The sequence below is a fragment of the Capronia coronata genome (assembly GCF_000585585.1).
Source record: "Capronia coronata CBS 617.96 chromosome Unknown acBCG-supercont1.5, whole genome shotgun sequence".
NCBI lineage: Eukaryota > Fungi > Ascomycota > Eurotiomycetes > Chaetothyriales > Herpotrichiellaceae > Capronia > Capronia coronata.
The window spans coordinates 979,356-1,006,491 of record NW_006912897.1 but is presented as its reverse complement, the minus strand read 5'-3'; the positions used below and the strand labels follow the sequence as shown (position 1 = coordinate 1,006,491).

At 52.7% G+C, this 27,136-nt stretch overlaps 9 protein-coding genes across 9 annotated transcripts; 5 read left to right on the top strand and 4 right to left on the bottom strand.

Moving 5' to 3' along the window:
* Window positions 1-150: 150 nt before the first annotated feature.
* Window positions 151-2,385, top strand: A1O1_06025 (uncharacterized protein; the record flags this gene model as incomplete). Its single annotated transcript, XM_007726907.1, has 1 exon — window positions 151-2,385. The coding sequence occupies one exon, from the start codon at window positions 151-153 to the stop codon at window positions 2,383-2,385; it is 2,235 nt and encodes a 744-aa protein (XP_007725097.1).
* Window positions 2,386-2,995: 610 nt separating this feature from the next.
* Window positions 2,996-3,507, bottom strand: A1O1_06024 (uncharacterized protein; the record flags this gene model as incomplete). The annotated part of the gene is made up of 2 exons (XM_007726906.1): window positions 2,996-3,388; window positions 3,478-3,507. 2 exons carry the CDS (start codon window positions 3,505-3,507, stop codon window positions 2,996-2,998), a joined length of 423 nt encoding a protein of 140 aa, XP_007725096.1.
* Window positions 3,508-3,820: 313 nt separating this feature from the next.
* Window positions 3,821-6,409, top strand: A1O1_06023 (uncharacterized protein; the record flags this gene model as incomplete). The annotated part of the gene is made up of 1 exon (XM_007726905.1): window positions 3,821-6,409. The coding sequence occupies one exon, from the start codon at window positions 3,821-3,823 to the stop codon at window positions 6,407-6,409; it is 2,589 nt and encodes an 862-aa protein (XP_007725095.1).
* Window positions 6,410-7,068: 659 nt separating this feature from the next.
* Window positions 7,069-7,919, bottom strand: A1O1_06022 (alcohol dehydrogenase; the record flags this gene model as incomplete). The annotated part of the gene is made up of 2 exons (XM_007726904.1): window positions 7,069-7,231; window positions 7,306-7,919. 2 exons carry the CDS (start codon window positions 7,917-7,919, stop codon window positions 7,069-7,071), a joined length of 777 nt encoding a protein of 258 aa, XP_007725094.1.
* An 853-nt stretch (window positions 7,920-8,772) lies between these two features.
* On the top strand, window positions 8,773-10,461 carry A1O1_06021 (uncharacterized protein; the record flags this gene model as incomplete). The annotated part of the gene is made up of 1 exon (XM_007726903.1): window positions 8,773-10,461. One exon carries the CDS (start codon window positions 8,773-8,775, stop codon window positions 10,459-10,461), a length of 1,689 nt encoding a protein of 562 aa, XP_007725093.1.
* Window positions 10,462-10,905: 444 nt separating this feature from the next.
* A1O1_06020 (peptidyl-prolyl cis-trans isomerase D) lies at window positions 10,906-12,288 on the bottom strand (the record flags this gene model as incomplete). Its single annotated transcript, XM_007726902.1, has 6 exons — window positions 10,906-11,675; window positions 11,726-11,893; window positions 11,947-12,033; window positions 12,089-12,098; window positions 12,151-12,218; window positions 12,270-12,288. 6 exons carry the CDS (start codon window positions 12,286-12,288, stop codon window positions 10,906-10,908), a joined length of 1,122 nt encoding a protein of 373 aa, XP_007725092.1.
* Window positions 12,289-12,993: 705 nt separating this feature from the next.
* Window positions 12,994-13,356, top strand: A1O1_06019 (uncharacterized protein; the record flags this gene model as incomplete). Its single annotated transcript, XM_007726901.1, has 1 exon — window positions 12,994-13,356. The coding sequence occupies one exon, from the start codon at window positions 12,994-12,996 to the stop codon at window positions 13,354-13,356; it is 363 nt and encodes a 120-aa protein (XP_007725091.1).
* A 318-nt stretch (window positions 13,357-13,674) lies between these two features.
* A1O1_06018 (uncharacterized protein) lies at window positions 13,675-13,938 on the top strand (the record flags this gene model as incomplete). Its single annotated transcript, XM_007726900.1, has 1 exon — window positions 13,675-13,938. The coding sequence occupies one exon, from the start codon at window positions 13,675-13,677 to the stop codon at window positions 13,936-13,938; it is 264 nt and encodes an 87-aa protein (XP_007725090.1).
* Window positions 13,939-22,230: 8,292 nt separating this feature from the next.
* A1O1_06017 (uncharacterized protein) lies at window positions 22,231-23,487 on the bottom strand (the record flags this gene model as incomplete). The annotated part of the gene is made up of 1 exon (XM_007726899.1): window positions 22,231-23,487. The coding sequence occupies one exon, from the start codon at window positions 23,485-23,487 to the stop codon at window positions 22,231-22,233; it is 1,257 nt and encodes a 418-aa protein (XP_007725089.1).
* Between the last annotated feature and the right edge of the window lie 3,649 nt (window positions 23,488-27,136).

Sequence of the window (27,136 nt, the reverse complement as noted above, 5' to 3'; positions counted from 1 at the left end):
GACGCGTAAAACTCACCTACGCCCACACCAATGTTTATCTTGTCTACAGTAATTAGCATATCTTGGTCAGTCAACACTTCGAGCAAGTATCTCAACAGCATCCACATACCGTCGTCTCTTCGTTGACTGCGAGAGTATCAAAGATGCAGCATGGCCAGCTCACCCTCCTATGGCGACCGGCCACCGCTTCAAGGCTACCGCAGGTCGTTCACTCTTCCCCCACGCGTGCTCTCCTTCCACGAACGTGCAGGTCTTAACGAGGCTGACGCCGATTCCAACATCCTATTCTCGCACCCTTCTGCCCGTATTATCGCATTCTCGCCTCCTACAGATTCGATCCCATCGACTAGCAAGGAAACACTGCCGGAAACCGATTACCCTGTCGATACCATTGAGACTCTACCATGGCGGTCACGGACGGAGATGCTGGCTGCCACCGGGCCGATAGTGATCGAAAAGGTTCGAGGATCGAGCAATTTCCTGAAGTCTGCCGATCAAAAGGTGATCCATACCATCATGCGGAATTCACAGTGCTGGTGCGTCGACGGTGAATCGAAATTCGTTTTGCGGATTGGGAAATTCCGGTACTATAGGATCGAGTTGCCAGCGGAAACAGAGGCGGATAAAGAAAAGGTTCAAGAACTCAAAACGGTCTTGGGCAAAATCCTACGGTTCGAAAGGACGCCGTGCCCTTTCAAAAGAGCATTCCACGTTGACCTACCAGACGATGCTATTACGCCTCGACGGAAAGGGGCATGGAAAAGAAAGCAGGTTCCGATTTCCACAGCGCCCAATACCGACCCATTACCCTTGCAGAGGATCAAAACCACTCGCACATGGAGCTTGCAGGGACAAGGTACCCCGACTCCGCTTCAGGCATATGGTCGTCGCGGCTCAGACTATGGGTTCAGCGCCAGTCGTGGTCCATCTCCACGGCCCCAATACGAACCAGATGGGTATCGTCCTGCTACACCGTCCAGCCTTGCGTCTAGCGAGGAAGTTGGCGACATTAAGCATGATGAGACTTCCAGCGAAGAAGGGTCTCATCAGGAAACACCCAACTCGAACCAGGATAACAGCAGCGAATCCCTCAACATGGCAAGCCCACTAAAGTCGCCTGTTGTGTGTGAAGACGCACCCTCCCCCGGACAGCTAAGCGAGACGGTCGCTGAGATGCCAGAGCTATCAGACCGGGCAGAGCACCTTTCGACACCTACTATGGCGACATCGCCGATAGAACCTCACTTCGAAGACGCAGGAGCACCAACAGAACCTCTCCCATCAGCCGTGGTGGAAGGCGCTGTATTGGTCGAAGGAGCCGACGAGGAAGATGTGCAGAGAAGCGATAACGAGCATAGTACCCAACCAGTGTCGAATCTAGCGGCCGTTGAGGTCCCCGAAATCGGTTCCTCGCCAAATGACGAACTCGACGCCTCCTCAGAGGGCGCGCCAGCAGAGTTGCCGGAAAAGCAGACATCGGCGCCTTTTGAAGAGCTTGGTGACATCTCACAGCCGACTCATAGACCCGACTCTTGCACGCCCGTTGAGAGCACAAACCAGGATCTGCTCCCGGGTAAGGTAGAAGACCCCGAACCTGTGGGGATTGTGCCGCACGAGCAGACACCCGAGGCTGCCCTCAGCAGGGTTTCAAGTGCGGATTCTTTTCACACGACCGCATCTCTGGCACAGGAAATGCTGGATGGAAATGTCGAGAGCATAGACATTGAGAGGACCCCTCAAACGGAGACGTTCAACCCATTTTCTATCAACGTTCACCAACACCGACGAGACATCTCCGAATTGACTGTGACAGCTTCCACGGTTGATGAACATGTCGAGGAAACCCTCGATCCTAGATCACCGATAAGGGACTCATTCGAAGAAGCTTCAACACCAGCACTTGGAAGGTCCACCGCATCAGAGTCATCCTGGCCGGAGGTGCAGACCCCATCCCCATTGAATGATGGGCTGAGGCGACGCTTGAATATGAAACGATCACTATCACCGCTACCACCATCTGCAACATTGTTCTCACCTTCATCATCACCGAGCCAAGGAGGCCATTTCACCGCGGCGATACTTCAGAAGGCATGCAACGTGGCACTTGTCAAACCTGTCGAGGCTGTCGTCTTGCTGGTGCACATCTTGGCTCGGATTGCGGGCGGAGCAACCGTCAACGATCTTCTCAGCGGAGACCTGTTCCGACGACCGGAGCAACACCGACGGAGATCGAGCTTTCCCGACCAAGTGAGCTCCATGCGACTTGACTCTGAGGATGAAGATGACTTTGGCGTTCCTCTCCGTGGGAGACCACAGAGTGCCGACGTCAAATCGACAACCACAATTCAAGGAGACCATCCGGATTCAATATTCGACTTGGATTGAGTCTCCAAATAATGAAAGCACAGGACCCACGAAATCAGGCTGCCAGTATTGGTCATGACAGGGTTTAATCTAAAGCATGGCGTTTGGGAGTCGATACGGTTGAATGATTACCAATGAAATATGGGAGGTACGCAATTTGTGGCTGATAGTAGCCAAGATGGAGTTATACAGGCTCGAACGAGATACCATAATTCCACCCTTGACGTGTCCTCGGGCTCTTTTCTTTCATCGATATCTCGTATCATTTCGAAAAGGCCCGTCAATGGCTCCTGTCCTTGCAGACTTTCTTTCCTTCAAGGCTCCTACGATCGCGAAGTCTGGCCTCGCTAACTCCCATTGAAGCGTCCGCCATAGAATCAGTGGGTATGACTAGTATGGAGCAATATTGAGCTCCGCCGTTGATGACACGTCCCAAGCCATTCTCTGCTGACTGCTTTCGGTCGACCTGTACCGGGGATCTCTCTTGCGCCTCAGTCATCGAAATAAACCAAGGGGCCACGGCCAGAGCCAGATGTAGCACCAATGTGCTTGTCACCCTGCTTCATGCCGACCGGGGAGTAACCCATGTCGTCTATGTTCTTTTCGGAAGTCAAATTCCACCAATGCCTTTTCAAGCCCCAGCGGCGCCTGTCGCAGCTTTCCCCTTCTTCTTCGCCTTCGCCTTCTCCTTGGCCTTCTTCTTATCGCGCTTCCTCAAGCCCTCCATTCCCTTCTTGCATACCTCCGCATAGCGCGCATAGAAGGCATCTAGGTCCGCCACCTCGACGACCGTTGCGAGCTTGACCTTCGGCTTGCCAGAGTCGGCAGATTTGGACTTGGGTTTGGCTGTGCGATGAGGTTTGGAGAGGCCATTCGTGGCGCGGACGAGGATCTGTGACGGCGGTGATGGTGATGATGATGATGAGTCGGCTGTGGTAGGGATGAGAGGCTTCTGAGTCAGGTATACAGAGCCATGGCTTTCTGAGTGTGTCGAGGAGAGGAGAACGGTGAGCCGGTTCAGGAACTATATATGCCACATAGGATCAGTTTGGTTCATTATAGTCGTAGGCTTTTATGAGAAGTGCACAGGCTCTTGCTGCAGGATCTTCTTACCTCATCATTACTCACGCGCTCTTGCGACATTGTGCGGTTTCTTTGACGCGCGATGCTCTTGTAGTGTGAGTGTCACGGAGTTAGAACGTACATCAATGGATGGATGGATGTCATATCAAGAGTTTGTATGGAGTTGTTTCAGTGGGGGATTTCTTGCTGTCCGACAGATTAGAGCGAGATCCAACGCTAAGATTTCGGTTATCGCCGCTTAAATCCGCCGGAGTCGAAATAATTTCAGGCCGCAGTTTTGCCTGGGACCGAGTGCTCGTTTTTCTACATACCACTTACATAGCGACGACGCTAAACTGAAGGGTGAGAGTTGATCTCTGGGCTTGTGGTATAGATGTCGCACGCCCGTCGGTCACAACCTGGCAGTGGCTTGAAATTGCCATTTGCGTTGCAAAAAGAGTTAGGCATTGACGGCCCGCGAACGGGTGGGCGGCGACAACATGGCGCAGTCAAGGACAGAAAGGAGCAGCGCAAGGCCGAAAGACACGAGCGGAAGCAGAATATAAGAGGCGCAAAGGGTCAAAGATGGGCCGCAGCCGACAACGATGGATTCGATCCGGAGGACGACGAAGAACCTGACCGACCAGACACTGTCCGCGAACGTAATTCGGCGAAGAAGACAGCAGCGGCGAAGGCAACCAGTACCAGGAAGGAACAGCCTACACCGAAACCGAGGTCGATCCTCAAAAAGCCGAGACAGCCATCCCCGTCACTCTCAGAATTATCCTTGTCGTCTAGATCACGGTCTACGTCTCCTGGTCTTGTCCTCGATGCTTCCTCCCAAGCTTTCAAAGAGCGGCTTGCACAGGATGAGGCGGAGATCAATGCGTTGGAGAGAAAGCTCGGACTCAAGAAGAACAAGTTGCCCAAATCATTCGCAGAAGACGGACTGGACGATCTACTTGCAGGCTTGGACGCTGAGGACCGTGGAGTCAAGCGGAAGACCGAGGCGGAAGAGTGGCTGGAGAGGAAAAGGCGGAAAGCAAGTGAACATCTGGAGGAGAGCGATGAAGATGAAGACGACTTAGATCTTGGTGATGAGGACTCTGAAGAAGATGGAAGTTCGGATATGGACGGGCTGGGACTGGACGAAGATGAGGATGGTGCTTCTGACGACGACTTTGAGGAGTTTGGCTCCGACTTGGCGGGAGAGGACGACGAACACGACGAAGAAGAGGCCCCCCGTCCTGCGCCGAAGAAGGTACGAGAGAATCCCTACGTCGCTCCAGTATCACCGAACGCACCACCCGGCAAATACATTCCACCGTCTTTGAGGAAAGCACAAAATTCCGAGGGGCCTTCATTGGAGCGATTAAAGCGACAAGTCCAAGGCCACCTCAACAAGCTTTCCGAAGCCAATCTCGTGTCTATCTTGGGCGAGATTGAAAAGGTGTATCAGACAAATCCACGACAAGACGTGACCACCGTCCTGATAGACCTTCTCCTGACCCAGTTCTGCAACAAATCGGCGCTGCAGAACACGTTCGTCATCCTACATGCTGCATTTGCTGCTGCGGTCTACAAAGTCGTCGGCGTCGACTTCGGCGCAGAGCTCCTCTCACAGATAGTCGAGCGCTTCGACCAATACCATAATGATGCGGCTTCAGGAGGGAAGGAGTCGTTGAACCTGATCAGTCTGCTGTCCAATATGTTCACGTTCCACGTGGTCAACAGCACTATTGTCTTCGACCATATTCGTTTGCTGCTGGAAAAGCTGAGCGAAAGCAATACCGAACTACTCCTTCGGTTGATGCGAGACTGCGGGCCCCAGCTCAGACAAGACGACCCATCTTCCCTCAAGGACATTGTGCAGCTGATGCAGAAGGAGACTGCGCGTATGACGGCAGCTGGCGAGCAGATGAGCGTGCGGACCAAATTCATGATCGAAACCATCACAGATCTGAAAAACAATCGAATGAAGGCGGCGACCAACAATGCAGGCCTCTCCAGCGAACATATCACGCAGATGCGAAAAGTGCTTGGATCCCTGAACAATCGCACCATCCGAGCCTCGGAGCCCTTGAGGACCAGCCGCGACGACCTCAAGAACAGCGACAGGAAGGGGAAATGGTGGCTCGTCGGCGCGAGTTGGAAGGGCAATGGCAATACAGACACAAACAACCCATCAACCACGTCTGCTGCAACAACGACAACAGACAACACCCTCTTCACTTCGAGTGAGCGAATCCTGGACGACGACGACGAGTCCATCGACCTCCTCGCCCTCGCTCGGCAGTATGGTATGAACACGGACGTGCGACGCTCTATTTTCGTCGCCCTCCTCTCGGCTGTCGACGCTCAAGATGCACATATGAGACTGCTCAAGCTGCGTCTCAAGCGGGCGCAAGAGCAAGAGGTTCCTCGCGTCCTCCTGCGCTGCGCTGCTGGCGAGAATCCCTACAACCACTACTACACGCTGGTGGCGAAACGACTGTGTGCTGACAAGCGCATGCGGAAGGCTTTCCAGTTCGCGCTGTGGGATTTCTTCCGGCGAATGGGCGAGAACCCGGATCTGGACGACGAGAACGATACCCGTGAAGAGGAGAATGATGTCAAGATGAGCGAAGTCGCGAACCTGGCCAAGCTCTATGCGCATCTCATCCTCGATGGAGCGGAGACGTTGGGTGTTCTGAAGGTCCTTGATCTGGCTTATATCAAGGAGCGAACAAGTATGTTTGTCGAGTTGTTGTTGATCATGCTCATGACCGAGGCGAAAGGGAAGGAGACGGTGCTGGAGAAGGTCTTTGGGCGGACTGCCGAGTCGCCACAGGTCATCAAACGGCTGCAGTTTTTCATCAAAAAAAATGTCCGCAAGTCGGATCTGGTCTCGAAGGACGACAGAGAGACTGTCAAGAGAGGTTGCAAGATCGCGTTGGGCACGCTTCGGCGGCTGGATCTGGGAAGTGCGGCGTTCGATGACTAGGTCGCGCAATCTACAGCATCAATCACATGGAAGCCATACTGTTCAAGAGCATAGGTTGACGATTGGCTATTGGCTATTTTCATGGAGCTTCCAGACTTCCTGTAATAAGACACCACGGTCTACGTAACAGACCAAGCCATCTTGCAGTGCTACTTACCTGCAAGATCCTCACAGTAGGAGCAACTTCACTAGCCAAACGTTCCAGTATACCCTGTAATGGGGTCCAGACATATCGTCAAGCCAGCCCAGACATCCAAGTACTGATCGAGATCCCATGTCTCTCGTATACGACGAAGCTCCTCAAGTTAATAAGTGTACCAAGCCGCCAAAGGATGGTTCACAGGTCAACCTTCAAACATCTTCTATCGAAAGGCCGACAATTCTGGCGATGACTAACCATAGCCGGTTTATGGCAACACCGCGCAAGCATGATGAGAAAAATGTGCATTTGCCACGGCTGCATTTGCACAGCTCGAGGATAAGATGATGAGGACCGGCTCGGACGAGTGCTGAACTAGTAGTAGGTCGAATAGGATCAGGTTGCACAGTCGCAGAAACACATGATCTGGCGGACTCCGTTGCAATCAATTTGTAGCTGAGGAGATCGACATTTCCTCTAGACAGCCGCAAAGCATGGAGGATTGAGAAAAAAGGACATTTTAGATTGCGATTCCGCCGTCCATGACGATATTCTGACCTGTCATAGACTTGCTCAGCACCAAGGTCTTGATCTGCTCAGCGACATCACCGGGCGTGGCGAGCGCTTTCAAAGTTGTTTTCTCCGTCGTGGCTTTGATTTTCGACTCTGGGAATTGATTGCCCCTGCACGCGAATCACAATGTCAGCACCTGTCCACATTACCCCAACCCGCCGCTCTGGAAACACGTTAAACTCACCATTCCGTCAACATCAAACCAGGACTGACACTGTTGCAGCGAACCTTGGGACCGCAAATCAAAGCGAGGCCCTTCGTCAAATGGATCTCCGCCGCCTTGGTCACGGCGTATGGCAAGGAGCTGCCGCTCGGCCGGACACCAGCAAGACTGGCGACGGTGACGAAGGAACCACCCACGCCCTCCTCGTCGGCGGTCTTCTCCAGGTGCGGTTTGGCAGCGTACAGCAGCCACAGATGGCTCTTGACGTTGACATTGAAGCAGCGATCCCAGTCATCTTCATTGATCTGCTGCTCGAGGTCGAAGAAGTCGGTCACTCGCGTCCAGCCGCCATTGCTCACGACCACGTCCAAGCGGCCCATCGTGGACACGGTCTCGGCCACGAGGCGTTGGATCTCGCTTCGCTGCGAAACGTCGGCCTTGATGGCGTGGAAGCGTGGTCCCGTGGAGGTGTTGTACGTTGCTGGGATGGAGGATGCCTCCTTGATCACTTCCTCGGCTTTCTCTTTTCTCGAGTGGTAGTTCACCACGATCCGAAAGTGGGCGGCCAATGCTTTGACTGTGGCCGCACCCAGACCGGCGCTTGAGGCGGTGACGAGGGCGACTTTGGCTGCCATGGTGCATAAAAGGGCTTGATGGACGAGGGAAAACGCTCAACAAATAGTAATAAGCAGCTGAATTGAAGCAGTTTCAATGGTGGGACTTTGAAGAGGAAAACACCAACTTTGACCTCGAGTCGTTCTTCTCCGCAGTTGCGCGACTCACGGAACGCTTCCGACGTCGCTTCCACTAGCCGAAAAGGGAAACTGCGGGGCTAGCTCGCGGTGGGGCTGCATCCTGGTTAAGATTAGATAAGATTTGATGCGTTGTCGATAAGATATGATGTTTCAGCCATTGGCGAGAAGGGGGATAAGGCTGGCATCATCAGGATCGTCGGCTGCATGGTAGTAGCTACAGAAATGCACCCGCCGTTGACTATATCAGCTTAGAGACGTCCACTACCAGTGAACGGACAGGTCAGCTCTGTCTCAGATCTCGTTGACGCCTGCATCGCCAATCAATCATGAATCTGGTACCTGACATTGACAGATCCTTTGGGGAGGTCATGACGTCGTCGAGGCGACGCAGGTGTCATGCAGCGACCACACCACACGGACACTTTGTATACAGGATCTCCCAGGGGATATAACCTCCAGATCTGGAAGGACAACATGATCAGGCCGTGAAGACTACCTTTTGGCTTTTGTCGGTCTCGTTCCTAGAAATGACATCGAGCGAGACAACTCGAGGCAGAGCGATGTCGCAGAACCCATTCAGCCGCAATGATGAGCGCAGCAAGAAGAGAAAAAAGAAGGTTCTCGTCGTTGGCGCCGGTGCTGCCGGGTAAGATATCACCCTTACCGCCCTACAGATGGGCAGACTTTTGGAACAATTGTGACTAACCAATGTGCGATCTATCTATCCTCTAGAATGTCCGCAGCACATCATCTCTCACAGAAGGCCGACGGCTTCGACATCACGCTAATCGACGCGGTTGACTATTGCGGCGGCCAAGCATTTGCTGTGCCGCTGGACAAATCCCGGCACGGCGCAAGCTGGTTCAACCAAGGCGTGCAAGGGGGCAGCTACATCTTCCACCACACGCTGACTATGTTCGCGCAGCAAGGCTACCACGCCGACCCGGTCAATCTGCAAGTGTCTTTCGGCAAGGACGAGACCTTCTGGACCAATGTCTTCCCCACGGATTTGCTGGCGCGGCATCAGAAGGAAGTCAAGCGATTCAACTCCGCCATCAAGTTCATGCGCTGGTTCGAGATCTTCTTCGCCCTGATGCCCATGCGTGTCTTCTTCAAGCTGTGGATGTTCTCGGAGGAATTTACCAACACGATCGCCTTGCCCATGACGGCTTTGTTTCTCGGCACTGGCAACGAGACCCCCAATGTCCCGGCAATCATGCTCGAGCGGCTCTGTACCAGTCCTACGTATGGCATGTGGTACCCGCTGGACCGGGTCAGCATTGCGAGCAACCAGCCTCCCATGGTGGTGTTTCCCAATTTCAGCGAGTTCTACGAATCGTGGCGCAAAGACCTCGTGTCCCGTGGCGTGAAAGTTCGACTGTCCACGGAGCTCGTGGCTGTGTTGCATCGCGACAAATCGGGGGTCATCGTGTCCCTGAAGAGCCGCACCCCTGCCCCCGATGGACACAATCCGATCGACGGCGACTCGGACGCGCCCACCTATGAAGAACGCTACGACGAGCTCGTGCTCTGCTGTTTGGCCGACACTGCGAAGCGAGTTCTGTCAAAGACTTCCACCTGGCGCGAGCGGCGTGTCTTGGGCAGCGCCAAGTTCTCCGACGATATCACCATCACGCACACCGACGCCGACTACATGAAGAAACACTACCAAAACTTCTACGACGACCAGCTGGCAGTCAAGTCGCTGTCTGGAGTCGACCAGTCATCGCGCTGCGAGTGGGCCAAGTCCAACTTCCGCCCAATGTACTACATCAAGATGTACGGCGAAGACAAGTCCAAGCTGGAAATGTGCTTCGATGCGACCAACTACCAGGCACAGTTCCCGGACAAGGTGCCGTTCGAAGACCACGTTTTCCAGACAATCTATCTGAACAAGGACCGCGACGGCCACCTGTGGACGGACCACGAGATCGACGACACCAAGGTCATCCGCAAGGACTGGTGGCATCAGCTGTGCCACAGCTACACCCATTACCTGTTCGTCGTGCCTTGGATGATGTTCTTGCAGGGTAAGCGCTGCGTGCGCTACGCCGCCGCTTGGAATTTGGTCAACGCCCACGAAGTCGCCATCATCTCGGGCATTGCTGCCGCTGTTGATCTCGGCGCGGAGTACCCGGAGGACCTGGAGAACGACAAGTTCGCCTTTCTTTCATTCCGCCTGTATTATTTGTTGAACTATGGCAAGTGGTATCGGCGCAAACATACTGTCAAGGCAGTCAGCAAGGATGGAGAAAGTGACAAGGCAACAGCAGGCAAATCCTGGGCAAGCGGGCTATATGGAAGTGTCTATCGAGGACCAGGGGTAGCCAAGCAGGAGCGCACGACGTGGAAGGAAGAAATGAAGATTGGAAGAAGTACGGATAACCTTGCCGGGAATCCTGAAGGGAGAAGTCAACCTTGAGTCAAGTGTTCGAAAAGTGCACACTACGTAATCACGAGTTGCATTCCTCAGGAATTGGGCAGCTGAGTTGGGCACGAGGCTGGCGCTGAAAAGAAAAACTCCAATGCCAGCGGACAGGCCCAGAGATGGCATTTGTTGGTCACTGCTGTTGGAGCGGAAACGCGCTCTCGCAAGGAAGTTGGAAAGATCATTCAGGTTATGATTTTTGTCCTTGATCATGGTCATCTATTCATCGCTGACATCAGCATCAATGGCATGTCGTGGATTACTCTTTCTCCAATGCCCGATTATGGCTGGCTTCGGCTTTCAATAGCTTGTTCACTGGTCATCCCATGTCCCACATGGGGCCGCTTCGTGATGTGGGAGTGTGTGCGAACGTCAAGACGGCACACGAATGAAGTGGGCCCGATTGACCACTTCCTCGCCTGTCCTCAGTCATGCTTCTCAGCTGAAGAATTTCTTGTAGGCATTCTTTTCTTTCTTGATACTGTCTTGAAGATTTTTCTTCGTCTTTGCCAATTCGGCCTTGATGCCAGCATCCTCGGGAGCCAGCTTTGCTGCTTGCTCAAAATCTTTGAGAGCTTCTTCCAGGTCTTTCAGCGCAACTCGAGCCTGTCCACGTCGGAAGTAGGCTTTCGCTTTGTCGGTGTCCTTGGCGTCCTTGGGGATGGCATCGATGGCAAATGTGGCCCATTTCTGCGCTTCGGCATATCGTTTAGACTTGTTAGCCAGAAGTGCTGAGTTGCTGTGTAGAGTGAATCGGAGCTGGTCAATGTTGCTCTGAAGGTCCTTGGGGTCATTTTCGGCGGCTGCAGGGTACTCGTTCAGGTATCTCAATGCCTTCTGGTACTTTTCAATGCCGGTTTCGATATCCCCTGCTTTGAACGCTTTGTTGCCGAATTCTTTGAGGTCTAGCGCGATCTTGTAGTAATCTTCACCTTTCAAGTCCTGGCCTTGATCCTCAGGGAAATCTTCGTACGGGTCTCCAGTGGCATCGGGAGCTTTCTGGGTGGCAGTTTCATAGGTGTCACCTTCTAGTTGTCCACAGTCGACCACGACCACATCGCCCCCGGTAGGTTTGTCTGATTGTGTTGGGAGATTCTCGATCTTTCGGATGATATTCTTGCCGTTGATAACCTCGCCGAAAACGACATGCTTTCCGTCTAAATGCGGAGTAGGAACGGTGGTGATGAAGAATTGCGAGCCATTGGTGCCTGTAGATGTCAGCCACGTCTCGGAGCGCCGTAGACACTTGGGCTCTTACCTGGACCAGAGTTGGCCATGGACAACAGGAATGGTCGGTCATGCTTCAACTCGAAGTTCTCGTCATCAAACTTTTCGCCGTAGATGGACTCTCCTCCGGTGCCATTGAAATTTGTGAAATCACCACCTTGAATCATGAAAGACTTTATGACACGGTGAAAGATTGAACCTGCCCGTCTCTTAGCCTCGCTTCATGTATGCCATGGGATCCGCATTGCGTACCTTTGTAGCTCAAAGGCTTGCCCGCCTTGCCAACCCCCTTTTCACCAGTACATAGCGCGCGGAAGTTTTCTGCTGTCTTGGGTACGACTGCGGGTTTCGTTAGAAAGGACGGAAGGAGGTAAATGAGGACCCAGAAACGTACCATCACTGAACTGTAGAGGAGGTCAGCTTTGCGCAATCGATACAGGCATGTTCACTACTCACCAGCTCAAATACGACACGGCCTTCTTTCCTTCCCGCAATCTCAATGTCGAAGTAGACCCGAGGTCTTCCTGGGGGGTTGTTAGCCGGCTTTCATCTCGCGTTGAAGCGATGTGCCTTACCACTTTGTGAGCCAGCCATGCTGGGTAATGGTGTGGTGGCTTCTATGCGAAGGGTAACGGAGTGGTGAGCGCTTCAGGTGTGAGTCAAGTATCTAATTTTGCTTTTGCAAAACACTTGGCCAGACTAGATTAAGAGATCCGAAGACTGTATTTATTGTCGCCGCTGTGAACTTTCACTTCAAGTTGCGCACCCACAAAACTTCTTGAATGTTCCTTGGAGCCACTTTGAGGGACCGCGGTGCTGGGTGTACTGTCAGCCAATGGGAGGAAACGGGTGCCTGGTCCGCGAGGCTCTACTACGTAGTTAGTACTTGGGGGAATCTAGTTAGTGCGAGACAAGGAAGGTTTGCCGGAAATGCACTCAAACACAAACACTCCGTTGTATATATTACTACCCGATACTTGCACTCCACAGTAAACTTCTATCACGCTTACCATCATGATCTTCTGCGAGCTACCTCACGACTTCCTTCTCTATCACACTTCCTGCTACGCTTTTTCTCGTCACATCTATGCTCGCACCTGCTGATATTCGGGGGCCAGATCAGCTGAAATGGCAGTTGCAGTTCAGGTAGGATGCAACATTGTCCTTTTCTCTCCTCGCTCCCTGTGTGCTCTCTCCTTTCTCTTTTCCCTACATTACATTCGTTAGACACATCTTCATTTCACCACGAGCTTCTAGCATCCATGATCTAACACAGTCATACGCATCATACTTGTCATCATGTCTTCGAACGATTCTTCTGCTCAAGTCTCGGCCCTCTCGGCTCTGTCTTCAGACCAGGCCGACAACGTTTCCTGGGAAGACCGTCGCTTCTCTGTTCATGTCAATGACACGTCGTTTGACCTCGGTGCTCTTCCACTGTTCCCATGGGACCTCCACTCCGAGCTTGTCATTCGCATCTCTCCAGCTTTCGACTCTCCAGACCCAAAAGCACCCCATATGGTCGACATTGAGCATGGTGAACTGTACATGAGAGCCTTGGTCGAGAGAGCAAAACGTGCGGCAGCGAACTGGAAGGATCTCCTGCAGGACAGAATCAACAAGGGCGAATGTCAAATCGAGTTGGTCTTTGGAGAATGTTAGATACGTGCCGTCCAGGCCAGTGGTTCTTACAAGGCCATCCCCATCTGGCGGATTGATCAGATTGCCGAGATCCTGGCTGCCTGGCACTGGATCGAGCCAGAGTCTGTCCATGAGTCTGCAATCCAAACGCGCATGCTCTGGCCTCGCGTGAAGCTCCCAAGAGTGTCTGTGAGAGTGGGTGGAACATGGCTGGACAATTTATCTCGACAGCGCAACACCACAGCGGCGGAACTGAATGTGCAATCGGCAATCTAGGAGGACTGCCACGGTATCCTTCAAACCGCTTATGCGACAGCCCAAGTTCCGCCATTGTTCCCCATGGCTTCAGAGAGCTGGTACTGTCTCCGTCTCAATCTGCTCGACTCAACCTACCTGGTCCAAGATCTGGGAGATCTCACTCCAAAAGGAACATCCGTTATGCCTGTTGATGCGCCCGAGGTTCGACTCAGTGACGAAATCATCCGCAGCGGTCTCGTCGAGCGGACGGATCCAGATGACGACGATTATCTCTACATGGGCCAGCCCCCATCCAACACCACGGGACGTGGCCATGAGCAGAGCCTGGAGGATACAACCGAATGAAGAGTTGGAGAGTTGCCTTGATTGTGCGGGACGTGGCTTGTTCAACATCAGCCATCATAACTTTGTCTTGACCGTTGATCGGAACAGTTGTCACTCGTTCGAGCTGAATGGTTTTCCTGGGTGGTTGGAAGGTTGATTTTCGCAGGTGGTCTACAGCATATACCATGGTTAGAATCAATTCCAACCAGGTTGCACCTTTTCTTTGGGACAATACGAAAGCATTCTTCCCTCCGATCCTATTCGCCATGGGCCTCCGATCACTACGGACTTGAGCCTCGATCGGCATCTCAACCTTCCTGTTTGCGCGTAGGCTCTGCCACCCCAGCTTCATGGACTGTTCGCCTCTATGTCTCTCGCTAAATCGTTTTTCATGTCCTCGTCCTGAGACATGCCGTGGTCTTGCATTCGTCGACAGCTCTAGGCGTGGTTCGCCTACGATGCGCTTCACTCGACTGCACCATGCTGTATGTTGATCGCTCCAACCTCCTGGAAACTGTCTGTCAGGTACATATTCTGATCATGGTCGAACCTTGTTCTCAGCCGCTCCACCATTCAGGCACATTTGATGTTCTCGATTCTCGTATCTATCCCGTCTCGGCCCTCGTCCTGCACACATGTGGCGGCTCGAAGCGAAACACTAGGTACTTGCATGCATGCATGTCTCAACCGCTTGGAGTGCCTGATTCATCTGTCTTGGTGTTTGCATGCATCCTTCCCGCCAGTGGCGAAAGGATACTTTCGTCCCTTCAGATAACCATCCGCAATGAAGATTACCACGAATGTTTCCTCGTGGTATCAATTTCTACCACAAGGGTCGACTCTTTGTCCCCTGCAACATACACAAGAAATAACCATGCCACAAGGTAACACGCTTCTCGAAATATTCATAGTAAGTATCGATTCTCTCTTTCAAGGTTTCGCTTTACACCCGCATTTCGCGGCCTATGTCGCCAGTCCCGCCGCTCAAGTTCGGTACCAGTTAGTACCATCATTTGCTGCGGAGTACATGTTGTTTCGGCTTCATCTCAGACTCTGCGCTGGGCTGGGTTTGGGCTGGGCTACTAGTCATCTCGAGCTGCTCTGGACCTAGACTGAGGCTGGACTATGCCATTCCACAAGCTGACACGTGTCGAGCGAGCATGCAACCCTCAAACCTTATGGAAAGATTGTCACATCCACCGTCCTGTTGTGTCTTTCGCACACATCCGGCCAGGCCAGGATACAGCATACAACGATGGAGTTCAGGCCAGGTAAGGAGCACACTCACGCAGAAGAGACTAATCCCATGTTCCCAGCCAGCGATACAGCATGATGGAGAAAGGCATGGCCAAGGTAGGACGGGGTGGTCGATATGTCGACCGCAACAGCCTACAGGGAAGACAGAAACCCCTCGAGCAGGCTGCAGGGCCTCGAATGCGAATTAGGTGCCAATGCCATTGAGCATGATCCGTCCAGTGCTGTTCGTCATCTGTTGTTGAGTGATTCACTTTATCCTTCTCTCCCCTCAATGCTCATGGACCAGACGTTCACGGGCTAGCCTGCTGAGTCCTGACACACCGCCTATCCCGACTTATTTCAACTACAACTACCTAGGTAGGTACAATAGGGGTCAGGTATAGTTCCACTACTTATGTTATCACCTTGCCCCCCTGCTCGTGTCCGCAGATGCGGAAGCAGATGCAAATGCTGTCTTTCGTGACACGTTTCATGCCCTGCCTTGCCTTTGTGATACCATTACCAGTCTTGGCTACCTACCCCGGCGTTCTACGCTGTACTGTTGTACGCGACAGTGGGGTTTCTTCAACAGCACAACCACGGAGCGTGGAGCAAGGGACAGACAGGACACCGGGGTACGGGGTACAGAGTACAGAGTACAGCAAGGATATGCGTGGAGAAGGAAGTACGACAAAATGCCGGGGGTGTGATTGTGATTGTGAGTACTGCTTTCATGTGGTCCGATGTTCCACGAATCCCCGGCAGTTGTGCCATCTGTGTCAACATGACGGCTGTGTTTGAAATCGAAAACGATATGGCTTCATGGATCCCTATCTTATGAGACAAGAAAGTGTTGATGGAAACAAGTTACAAGGGAAAGAAGAAGAAGAATGAGAATGGAAGAGGATCTACAGATTCACTTTGTCGGGCATGGTCAGACTAGAATGAGGAAAGTAAAGTCTGCTGAGCTGGCCATGTCCTACTAAAATGGTGATCGGTATCACTAGTCTTCTGATGCTCTCCGCTCTCTGTGTAGTATGTAGTATGTACGACTTCTGGAGCCGTCGTTATGATCACGATCATCAGTGGCGGTGACGGCCAGACTGGTCCGGAGATTGTGGTATCACATGCGCTGTTGGTGAAGATTGTTCTGTTCTGCAGCCTGCTTCATTTTACACAGGATGACTCCGGTTCCAAAGTCTCCCGAGGACCAAGGTTGAATGTGGATTGTTTAGGGCGTATGCAACCACCATAGGTCGTCGCTGCGTGTCGATGAGAGGTTTTCTCACCGCGTGCGAGAGTAAAGCCCCACATAAAGCAATAATTGAAAATGGCTGGTAAGTATCAAATACTTGTGAAGTACAACATCCACGTATGAAGAGCGAGGTGTCCCATAAGCATGAATGCCCCGTGATTGTGACGATAGTGCACCATCAGCTGTAGTCTAAGTTCATTGGGAACAAAGAAGGACTCCAGCTTACTTGAGCACACTGAACCATTCAATCATTGCAGCGATTGTTGTTGGTACACACCCAATATGATATGTGGAAGCGACGAGGGCGGCCAGATCAGCCAGCCCCTGACAAGGCTCAGCCTCGTCGCATGAGCAGCGTTACTAGTAGTTTAAACCCACCCACCTATAAATTATCTTTTATTACAACCGAAAGCACCCCATGGAAGTATTAATTCTTGTTCCTGCAATCAGGACAGCATCTGCTCTCTCCATCCTTACTACTTACTCACTGTCATCTATATCATTGTTTTGTCGATTGTCGACCTTTGCGACCGTCGAATCAACATGCAGGTTGCGAAATGTCTGGAACTTTACACCGTATCTAGATCCTTTCAAAATACGCGCCTAGTAAGGCTGGTTGATGAGACCTACACTTATTTACTTACCTACCTACTCATTATCACAGCATCTTATGTTATACACCGATTCATATCATGGTTACTTAGGCTACTTTTACTTCGACCTACAAATTACAGCCTACTTACTAATTCTACATCTACCCCCCAGATACCACCTCCAGGAGTAGACATGTTCTCAACCAGGGCGCCGTCGCCAGCTTCTATATCTTTTCCAATATCGCGCAAGAGTCCCTGATCAGGACGGAACCCCCGAGACATGATTGAACCCCATGGGATCCCCGCCAACTGAGAATCGAGATGGTGCGTGCAGAGAGTTGGTCTAGACCGCGGAAGGCTGAAATCTGCCAAGCTGGTGGCTTAGGAGGCTTACCTACTAGTACTAGTCAAGATACCGCCCGCGTCGCCGGGTGCTCATCGCTCGATCTGTTTGCGGTGGACTGGGACGTGCCTATGGCACTGTAAGGCTTTGAAGAAGGGCAGGACGTGTTCTTCGTGACAGTGCTTCTACCCAGTGACCAGCAAACGACAAGAATAGAATCAGAAACAGAGGGAGAAGTGTCACCATTGGGGTTGGGTGAGTCGGCATCCCCGGGATCCTGTCTCCGGCATTTTTTTTCTGATCTCTTGACATGAGCTTGACAAGATGTCAAGATCTGATCAGCTTTCCTTCTTTGATCGGTTGTGGTAATCAAGGATTCGTGTTCCGTGGCGCGGTGTCATCAATCAAAGACGCCCCTGGGACTCTAGTACATGCACGTGGGTGGTAAGGACGTTGCCATTGCCAGGTCTGATGTAGGTACTACAGTATGCTCCGTGTAGGAAGCGACTGTCTGCGCCTTGCATGCAAGAATGCTTGCTGAGTCTTGAAACAAGACTTCTGACATCTCGATTCTCGTCTAGATCCGTGCACCGTCAAGAAACTATTGGACAGTGGAAAGGCTTGCTCACCCTGGGTTGCCTTCGCAAATCGAGTGGTCTCACTTTTCCGGTTTTGCTGGCAAGATCCGAACCACTCGTGCATCGTGTTGTGTCCGTGTGGCGCTGAATCCTGGACAGCTAAGTGAGACTCGACTCCAGAATAGTATGTACATGTTTGCACTTTATTGATGTGTGCTTCGCTTACCCATTCAGCTCTTCCTTTTCGTTCGGACGCCCCGAGGTCATCTAAGGCAGGTAGAGACAGATCTGTCAAGGACGGAATATGAATATGCTTGCCACAGCACCGTATTTGGAAGGACGGTTATTTCAAGATTCCCATTTCCGCTGCATTGGGCCATTCTCGAGCACGCACCTCCGTCCGTGGCCATCTAATATAGCATTGACAAGGCATGCGCTCAGCCGCACTGACACCGCCGGCGACGCCGGAGACCAATAGAAGTGGCAGCCAGCTCTTCTATAGAGCCCACCAGCTGAAGCTGGGGAGATGTGGACCGTGGGCATCTCTCCAGGAGGTTGGGGCATTGGTCCAATTATGTCTTGACTCCTGACTTCTAGAAGCTTTCCTTCCCCCCGGGGAAAAGTGTGTTAAGCGAGGAATGCCAGAATCGCTGGGCTTCTGAAGGTCCTTTTGTCACTGCGTTGGCCGCCGTGCACGTGGCATGCGATCTTGGTCCGCTTCCAGGTTCTAGACCTTTGACACGGACGACATAATCTGGTCCGTCCTCGTCGTTGCCAAGCGGGCGTACCGATGTGTGTTATAGGGTACAGTAGCGCAATGGTACTTGAGTGTGGAAATCTAAGACGAAAGGAGTAATAGTCATGCATCTTCTTGCTTGGGACTAGTGACCTGGGGGCTGATAGAGGTGGTGGTTAGACTCGAGGTTGCCGTGGATGGCAGCAACCAGACCATGGCTGCATATCCGGTGCAGAATGTTGTGGCGCGCCTGATGGCATGTGGTGAAGCACATCATTGCCGCCTGGCCTCACATCGGGGCATGGCAAATAAGGGTGCGAGTTAGAATGACCTGGATGATATGAGTCCCGCTTCTGTAGGTAGTAAGCAGCGGATGCAGTGCGGTGCACACACGAAGTGACGGGTGCATGGCGGCCATGGGTTTGCTGGGTAGTAGTGCTTTGGCAAGAGAATACGACAGCGAGGTCGTTGCCATCACATAACAATCGCTTACATTGATCCAAGGCACGGGGGCGCTCGGTTGTCAGCTAGTCGAAAGGCTCTTGATAGTCATCTTCGCTTGTCGGCGCCGTGGATTCTGATGACATATCAATCGATTGAAACAACAATCAGAAGGTCCATGGAACAACTGGGTTGCCACCCTACAGGATGAACCAGGCGGATGGAGAGGCTCACTCCTCACCTCAGCAACACGAATCTCGCGGAATTCGCATCTTACCTACCCCATATTACCATAGGCCTGTCGACACCACAACGTAGTACATGGAAGATCCATCCAACGTCAGCAGATTCAGCCTGGCAATTTTGTGGGCACAAATTTTGATAGAAACCATATCTCCCAGTATAGCTGAGGGCAACCCTGCCTGAAGGTAGGTGATGGCGTGAAGTGGTAGGCGAAGTAGTCAATCGTCTCGCTTATGCTCGCTCGGGTTGGCCGGTAGGATAGACGAACTTAGGGAGGGCGTAACCTATGATTGTCTCGTTTGAGCAGCGAAGCAACGACGATCCGATCGGTGATCAACCAAGACAGTTCTGACATCGAGGCGTGTCGCTTCGACCGATGGCTTGGTTCGCGGCTGCTCAACCTGGCCATGCAGCAGCCCAGTTCACAGTCTGCTTTGAGACATCAACAGATGCAGGGGCAACTGGACCATTGAGAGTCATAAGAGCACCTAGATATCTTAGAGTTTCCCCCCCTGCAGAATTCATTGCTTGACATCGTGGAAGCGAGCACGGCAGATGGGTGGTGATGACTTTCCCGCTCGCAATTCCTAACAGATTATTGATAGCGGTAACACCCATAAGAAAACGCCCAGCCAACGAGATGACCATCGAATTGGGGGCATGAAGACTCATGGTGTTGAGCTTTGTGGCGTCAATCACAGAATGGCTGGTCGAGTCTCAGGTAAGCCTACGAGGACGAATTAAGACTCGAGGCACTGTTCCCGGCTTTGCTTCGTCAACCCCTGCGTCCACTAAAGGTTCAGCCTGAGTAACAGCTGCTGCAAGTTGCGATATATGGGATAACCCAGGTAACGCACAGCCCACACTCCGGTCGCATGTGGATGAGCGAGTCTGTGGGTGAACCCGAGAAAATGTTGAGCCAGATGCATTGGTTGACCATCGAGCCAAACAACATGCACACCAAGCGGAAAAGCCATGCCTGTTGACTAGCGACATACTCTTTTGTTGCCTTGACCGCATCGGGCATAGACGATAGCTGGGTTAAGGGAGAGACAGAATGATGGGAGTCCATCCACGTGGAAGGGTGGCCCTTGTCTCGTTCCCTCGTGTGCCGCCTCCTTTGGAGGAATGAGACTGTTGTGCAAACTGATATGGGATCCTATGCACGCTCATTGTGCTCACGGGTTCTCACGACTCCTCAGATCACCAGGGTCAACGAATGGCAATGGCAACCACTCGTGGATCATGGTCTGCTGATGAGGAGAGCCTCAAAGAGTGCTCCTACACTCCAACGTCATTATTTGCCTCTCGGATGTCCTGGGTCTACCCATCCAGGGCGTGAACTCTTGCATCCTCGCGACACGAGCAAGACGCGCAAGACTCCCGGGGTGGCCTTTTGTGCCATGCCCGAAGTCAGAAGGAGACTTTCGTTATGCCGGCAGAATCTTCCCGGAGACTCTCCTAATGGAGGAGATGCCGAACCAGAGTCTGAAGGATTTTGGCTTCGAGACGAGGACTGACCACTGACCACCAGAGAGTGCTCGAGAATCCCAGTCATTCTAGACAAAATAGCCGCATGAACGTTGTAGGTTATATGCCAGCAAGAAAATGCCGCAACCATCAATTGGAGGATGGAATGCGCCACCAGACATTGCTTTGCCTTTTCGTCTGCTGTCACAAGGCCTACGCGAGGTGGGTGTCTTCTTCAAGTCTGTGTCTCTCAGAGATCCCCCGCTTCCAGACAGATTGGTGGTGCCATTCCGAAGGAAGGATCCTGCCGGGGCTTACAGGTGGCGCGCGCTACCCGACCATCAGGAATGTGGGTGTGATTCGCTGCCATGGATTCGACATTTGTTTGGGAGCAACCTCCCTTTGGCCATTGATGATGTGATCGCAGCCCCGTGGTTGTGCTTCCGGCTCTTTGGGTCCCAGGTGCCAGTGCTTCAGCCCTCGATCGAACATTCCTACCCCACCACCTTGCACCTGATGGTTCCGCACTCGTTCTTGTGCTTTTCCCAAGTGTGGCTTGCTCTCTGAAGGGGTTGTTGGATGCACTGTGTTCCCTGCAAGCGTTGGAACCGAGTCTCGGGCCCAGCAACAGCTGGATATGGAAGCGAGCATGATCCTGTGTGGCACCAATGCCATGCGCCCACGGACAGGTAAGTCAATGGTGAGGCGCCCGGTCGGCTTTATGCCCTAGTATACGAGGACGACGGCAGGTAGACGAGGTGCAAGGTGCTTTGACGGGGTCTCGATCGTGTCTGACGAGGATTGTGGTTGTCAAGCGACCTGTCCAGGATGCCACACATAAAAGTAGGACTGAGGTGAGAGCGCACAAGCACTACCACTTTGCAAGGAAGGAGAGGCGCCACAACGAAGGAATTCTAGAAAAACACGAGAAGAGAAGAACTAGGGAAACAATAATAGACGCATGGTCCAATTGTATTTTTATAGGCGCCAACTCGTCCGCGTCGACCTGCCTATGATGTGTGTAGCTAGATGCTCATGAGCTTCAATCATCCGAGCGTTTTCGTTTCGATGGGTTGACCATCCCGCGTCTTCCAGAGACCGGTACGTGTTTGTTCCATGCTGTCTTGTATCCCCCAGTAACATACAGCCGCAATGGGTATCGTTATACATAACGTCGCGCCGAAAGAAAAAAAACCAAGCCCGAGCCAACACATCCTTCGTGAATGTAAACGCAAAAAATAGATCCGCCTCAGCACTTGAGGGATCTTAATCCAATAGAAACTTCTTGCCCAGTGTATTCTTGACTTCTGGTGTAAGTCGTTGCCCCAGAAGAGTCCCCCGAAAAACGCCTCATAAAATCATAGCCCTGAATCCCCCAGTGTAACCATCATATCATAGCAATCCGTATCGTGATACAATCAGACAAAGGAGAAGCGAGGACCCTTGTCAAAAGTTTTGACGCCCTCCCAAACCCCATTCAAGGTTTCCACAAGGGCCTCGGGAAGTGGCCCTTGTTCGAGGATGTTCATGTTTTCCTGGAGTTGAGACAGTTTCGACGCACCAATGATGACGGCGTCACCATACTCAGCGCCCAATTGAGAGTGCCAGGTAGTCCAGCGAAGCGCGGCGGCGTGGCCAGAGATGCCGAATTTCCTAGCTTGTTGGCGAACAACCTCGGCGGCCTCGAATAGGGGATCGTGGAAGTAGTCACCGGCATACTTGGCTCCCAGGGGTGAAGCGATGTTCCAGCGGCTGTCTTTGTCCGTGGTAGATGCGCGTGTCACCTTATTGGAGAAGAAGCCACAAGCCGAGGGGCTGTAGGCGTAGAACGCGATGTTGTGTTCGCGGAGGACGGCAAAGAGACGTTCTTCACCACCCCGGCAGATAGGGTTGTACTGGCCTTGGTAGACTGATGGCTTGACATAGCCCTTTTCTTCGCAGATCCTGACAATCTCCTCGACTTGCTCGACCGAGTAGTTGGATAGACCGAATCTTTCAAATTTGCCTTCGAGATATGCCGTGTTCATGGCCTCACATGTCTCCTCAAATGGTGTGAACCGGTCTGGAGCGTGCAGATACATGATGTCGACCATATCCAGATTCAGGGCGTCGAGGGATCTGTCAATACTCGTGGCAATGTTCTTCGCCCGATGAGATCCAGGCATGAAGCTGGCGACTTTTGTGGAGACATTGGCCCACTTGGACAATCGAAGGGCTTCCTCGCCCAAGAGTTGCTCACAGGTGCCGCCTCGGCCTACCGGGTATGCCCGCGCAGTGTCCACGTCGGCATAACCTCGTGAACGGAAGAGGTTGACAAACTTGTTGGCATCTTCGACCGTGGTGATTTTGGCCAGCGGCGAGAGGTGAGAGCCCATTGAGGCGGTGCCCAGGACCACGCGTAGTGGAGGCTTGCATTGGGCTGTCTGGACAAGGGGAGATGTGATTCTTTCCGCATTGTCAAATGTACTGGCGCGCGAACGGTTAGGGGTCACAGTGAGGTCTGTGGCATCGGTGTCGTCCGACTGTCTGGAGCTGAAGGAGTGAGCAGAGCGAGAAGAGTTTGCAGAATTCACTTCCAACGACTGTCGTTTGTTTTGCGAAGTGTGAAGGCTTTTGAGGTTCTGGATATCGAGTTGAGGGAGGTTCTCCAGTTTCATCCTGAGAGCGGCGGCCATGGAACCCATGTGCCTATCTTGTGACGAGGTTGTAGAAGAATGGGGGTATGTGTACTCCGACATCGTGACAGAGAGGAGAGGGGAGCGTTCTTATAGAAGCTCCAGAGTATACAAGTCCACGGCTCAAGGTCGTTGATACGTTTTGGGAAGTATTGCCTCGTTGGAATACAGTCAGCAGCTGTCGGTCGCTTCCAAGGAGTGTGGCTGGTCGTTCGTATCGACGGACGGCGAGGGTAATCTGAGGCGAGACGAAGAGTCTGCTGTCTCTTTAGCTCTTATGCGGATGCAATCAGCAAAGCAATAAAGAGTGTGTCTCGACTAATGTTGGATATTTTGTGTGTAGTAATGATTGAGGAGGGTAGTAAGGGAATCTTGGGCAATGTGGAGGGCGGACGATGGAGTTTTAGTATCATCGGCCACAGCGGTCTCCATCAGACCTATCCACAGGCAGCAAATGGGCGGATGTTAAGAGCGTACGTGTGTGGGCTGGGAACTTGAAGCGGACACGCCCTGAAACGTAGGAAAAATGGGAGGGAGAGAGGGAAGCGAAGGGGAAGGATTTTTCTGACCAGGGCCAGGGCCAGGGCCAGGGCCTAGCCAGGTGCGGTACAAGACTGCAAGGATGTAGTGCCAGGGTGCGCAGTGCAGCGCAGCGCAGCTGCAGCTGGAGGCGCCAGGTGTACACGGTGCTAGTACTTTCTGGGTAGGTCCCTAGTAAGGTACGCATGGACGCGCACAGGCTCAAGCCCCGGGCACAGGCCCATATGATGAGCGGCCGGGCCGACTTGGGGATGGATACGCGTGGATACCAGGGACTTTGACTAGGGCTCTTGGGCGCAGGCAGGGTTTCCTCATCACCCTTCACGCTTAGAGCTTAGACCGTGGGCAGTCGCCACAATACTAGTAGGATTCTGGTGTGCGTAGACACAGCTGGGCATCGCTGGGCGGTGCAGGCTGCTGGCTACAGGATACGTACACAGTAGTACTACTCCTACTACTACTCGTCACTACGTACAGTGCAAATGCATACGGCACCGCACAGACATGGGCAAATCCACTGCAGAACCACACACCCTGCTCGGTGCCATGCTGAATATTGGCAGTCTGATCGATGGAGCACAGTTTTATCGTATTCTGGTGAGTCTGGAGGCAAGCAAGTACCTCTGACAGGTATGTGAGTGTGCTGTGGTGAAAACCCATCCGTCCCTGTAGTTAACAGACAACTCCACGACAACCACAACGCCGCATCTGTTGCCCGCCGCAGCTTGACCTCCATCGCCCGGTCTCGAGCATTCCTTCAGGTGACCAAATGACGCCTCAAAAGAACGCCGCTCTCCTCTTCAGGCATCTTCTTGGTCACCTTTCGTCACAACTGAGGATGGCTGGAAGCCAGACTATTCAGCAAGTTACTACGTATGTTCAATTCATCCATCCTCGCTCTCTCTCCAGCGTGACACGGAATCCACAATCGCCGTGGTTCCACAATGCCAGTATCCTTCCTTGCGCTGCGTGGTGACCCTAATTGCGGGTGACAGTACTGGGGTCAGCTATCGTCCTACCCCTGCCTCCAGTTAATGGACTACCACTGCTGGACGCCATCTAACATGTACCAGAACCCAATCAGAGTCCTGACCGCGCGTGTGCCGAGTCACGCCTTAGCTATCTGACATACGCGTGCCTGTTTGCTACGCCGAAAAGTACTTGCCCTTCCTCCTTGCCCCCAGCTGACTTCACCCCTCGACCGGTCTCGCCATTGAACGCCAATCGATAATACTGTACCAAGACATAGGTATGCACCGCTGGACGGCATTGGACGCGCTCGCATACTATTGAAAGGGGTTCATTGGTGGCCATGTTCCTGGCCATGATGCTTCACTCTCGTGGCTTCCTGCTTCCGTCGACCAAGCCGTAAAGCGGATGCGCCGATCGGCCGTTTCGATCGGCAGGAGCTTGCGCATAAATCCGGGCGCCAGCTTGAATCTCGGAATGCCTTGCTTTGAGTTGCAAAGTCAGGTCTGGTTTGCTTCAGCAAGCACGTCCTCGATTGGTGTCCAATATCAATTCGCAAACGGGACAGCCAACAGCCTAAATTCTACGAACACTCAGGGTTCGGTACCTACACGCGGTCACTGGTCACGTCAATGAGATTAGCGGGTCAGCCTCCATTCTGGTTATGCTTCATGATTCTGGGGGAGAATGAACTGCCAAACAGGCGCCATCGGCAACTGTTTAGAGACTCCCCGGGTATCCGTTCCTCTTCCATCCTCCGGCCTCCGCCTCCTACGGATCGCGGGCCAGTGCGCGCCACTAGGGGCAAGAGACGTCGCCTTTTCCGTACAGAGTACTTGGTGAAGGAACATGACCTATGAGCACTGACAGGAGATCTTGCGAATATCAACGACCCATAAGGGAGGCTGGTTGTGACCTACGCAGCGGTGAGACCAGCGCAAGGCGTGGAGCAGTTGATCTCTGCAAAATTGAACCCATCGTCGACTTCAAGAGGGTCGACGTTGTCTGTGCTAGGTACTAAGGTATCGTATACCGGACGGATTGGTGCTTGATGCTGTCATTGGACCAGTGGTGGTGGAGATTGGCCATCGGTGGTCGGCGCTCCGGACCCCCGACGCCGACCTGATGATTCTCCTTCCATCAAACTTCGAACCTGTTTCCAACCTCCAGACATCCAGCACATATGATTTGGTGAGGTTTGACAGAACAACAACAATAACAACATGATACGTATTATCATTGATAAAGTACTCGGATGCATGCACTTGTGGCTTAACGAACAGTTGATCAAGCTTTGCACACGCAACCGTCCGTGGCTGGCGTCAGTATGACCGTCGACAATGGCTGATACTATGAGCCTTAGACCATGACTACCTCAGGAACAGGCATGCACGTGTCCGGCGACTGCGTCGATAGCTATACATGGTCACCTCTACGTAACGGGAGCCAGCATTACATTGCACGCCTACAGGCCTACTCACCCGATGTTGTCGCCCCAGCAAGGCAAGCGACAGGTAGCGTTGCCTAGCCATGTGACGCGGTTGGAAGGCTTTCGCAGGGCGATTTGCAGTACCACATGACCGGACTGGTGCCGAAATGATGACGGGACTGTACTCTTCTTTACTCCTCTCTAGGATTTCATTCCATCATCACGTCGGCTCATCCATTAAATTATCAACCACCTGGTGGCAACTACCAAAGCCAGCTTCTACCGACCCACGACGGCGAATTTGGTGCCGGTGAGATCGGTATTCGAACCCCCGACACTATCAAGTGTCAACGTCTTTCTACTAGCGCACCTACCGGTTCGTGTCTCGCGCTTCTGTGGAAATTCTGGGGAAGCTGGTGGCCACCTACGTAACCTCAATAACATCGGCCGAACCTGGGATGGAAGGGATACAGTGTGGAAAAAGATTACACAGTAGATTATTGTTGTTTCGGATCGCCAAAACAACAACACCATTGGAATATCAACATAAACCTCACAATCTTAAACTTGTGAGGCTAGGGCCCGACTTGCGAGATAAGTTACGCCACTGTCGGCCATCAGGACTGCATGTTACTGCCAACTCCAGCCTCTTGCGTGCCCGTTCAGGAGCCCTGGAGGCGCGGTCCGGTCAATGGAAGTGTATACCCGGAT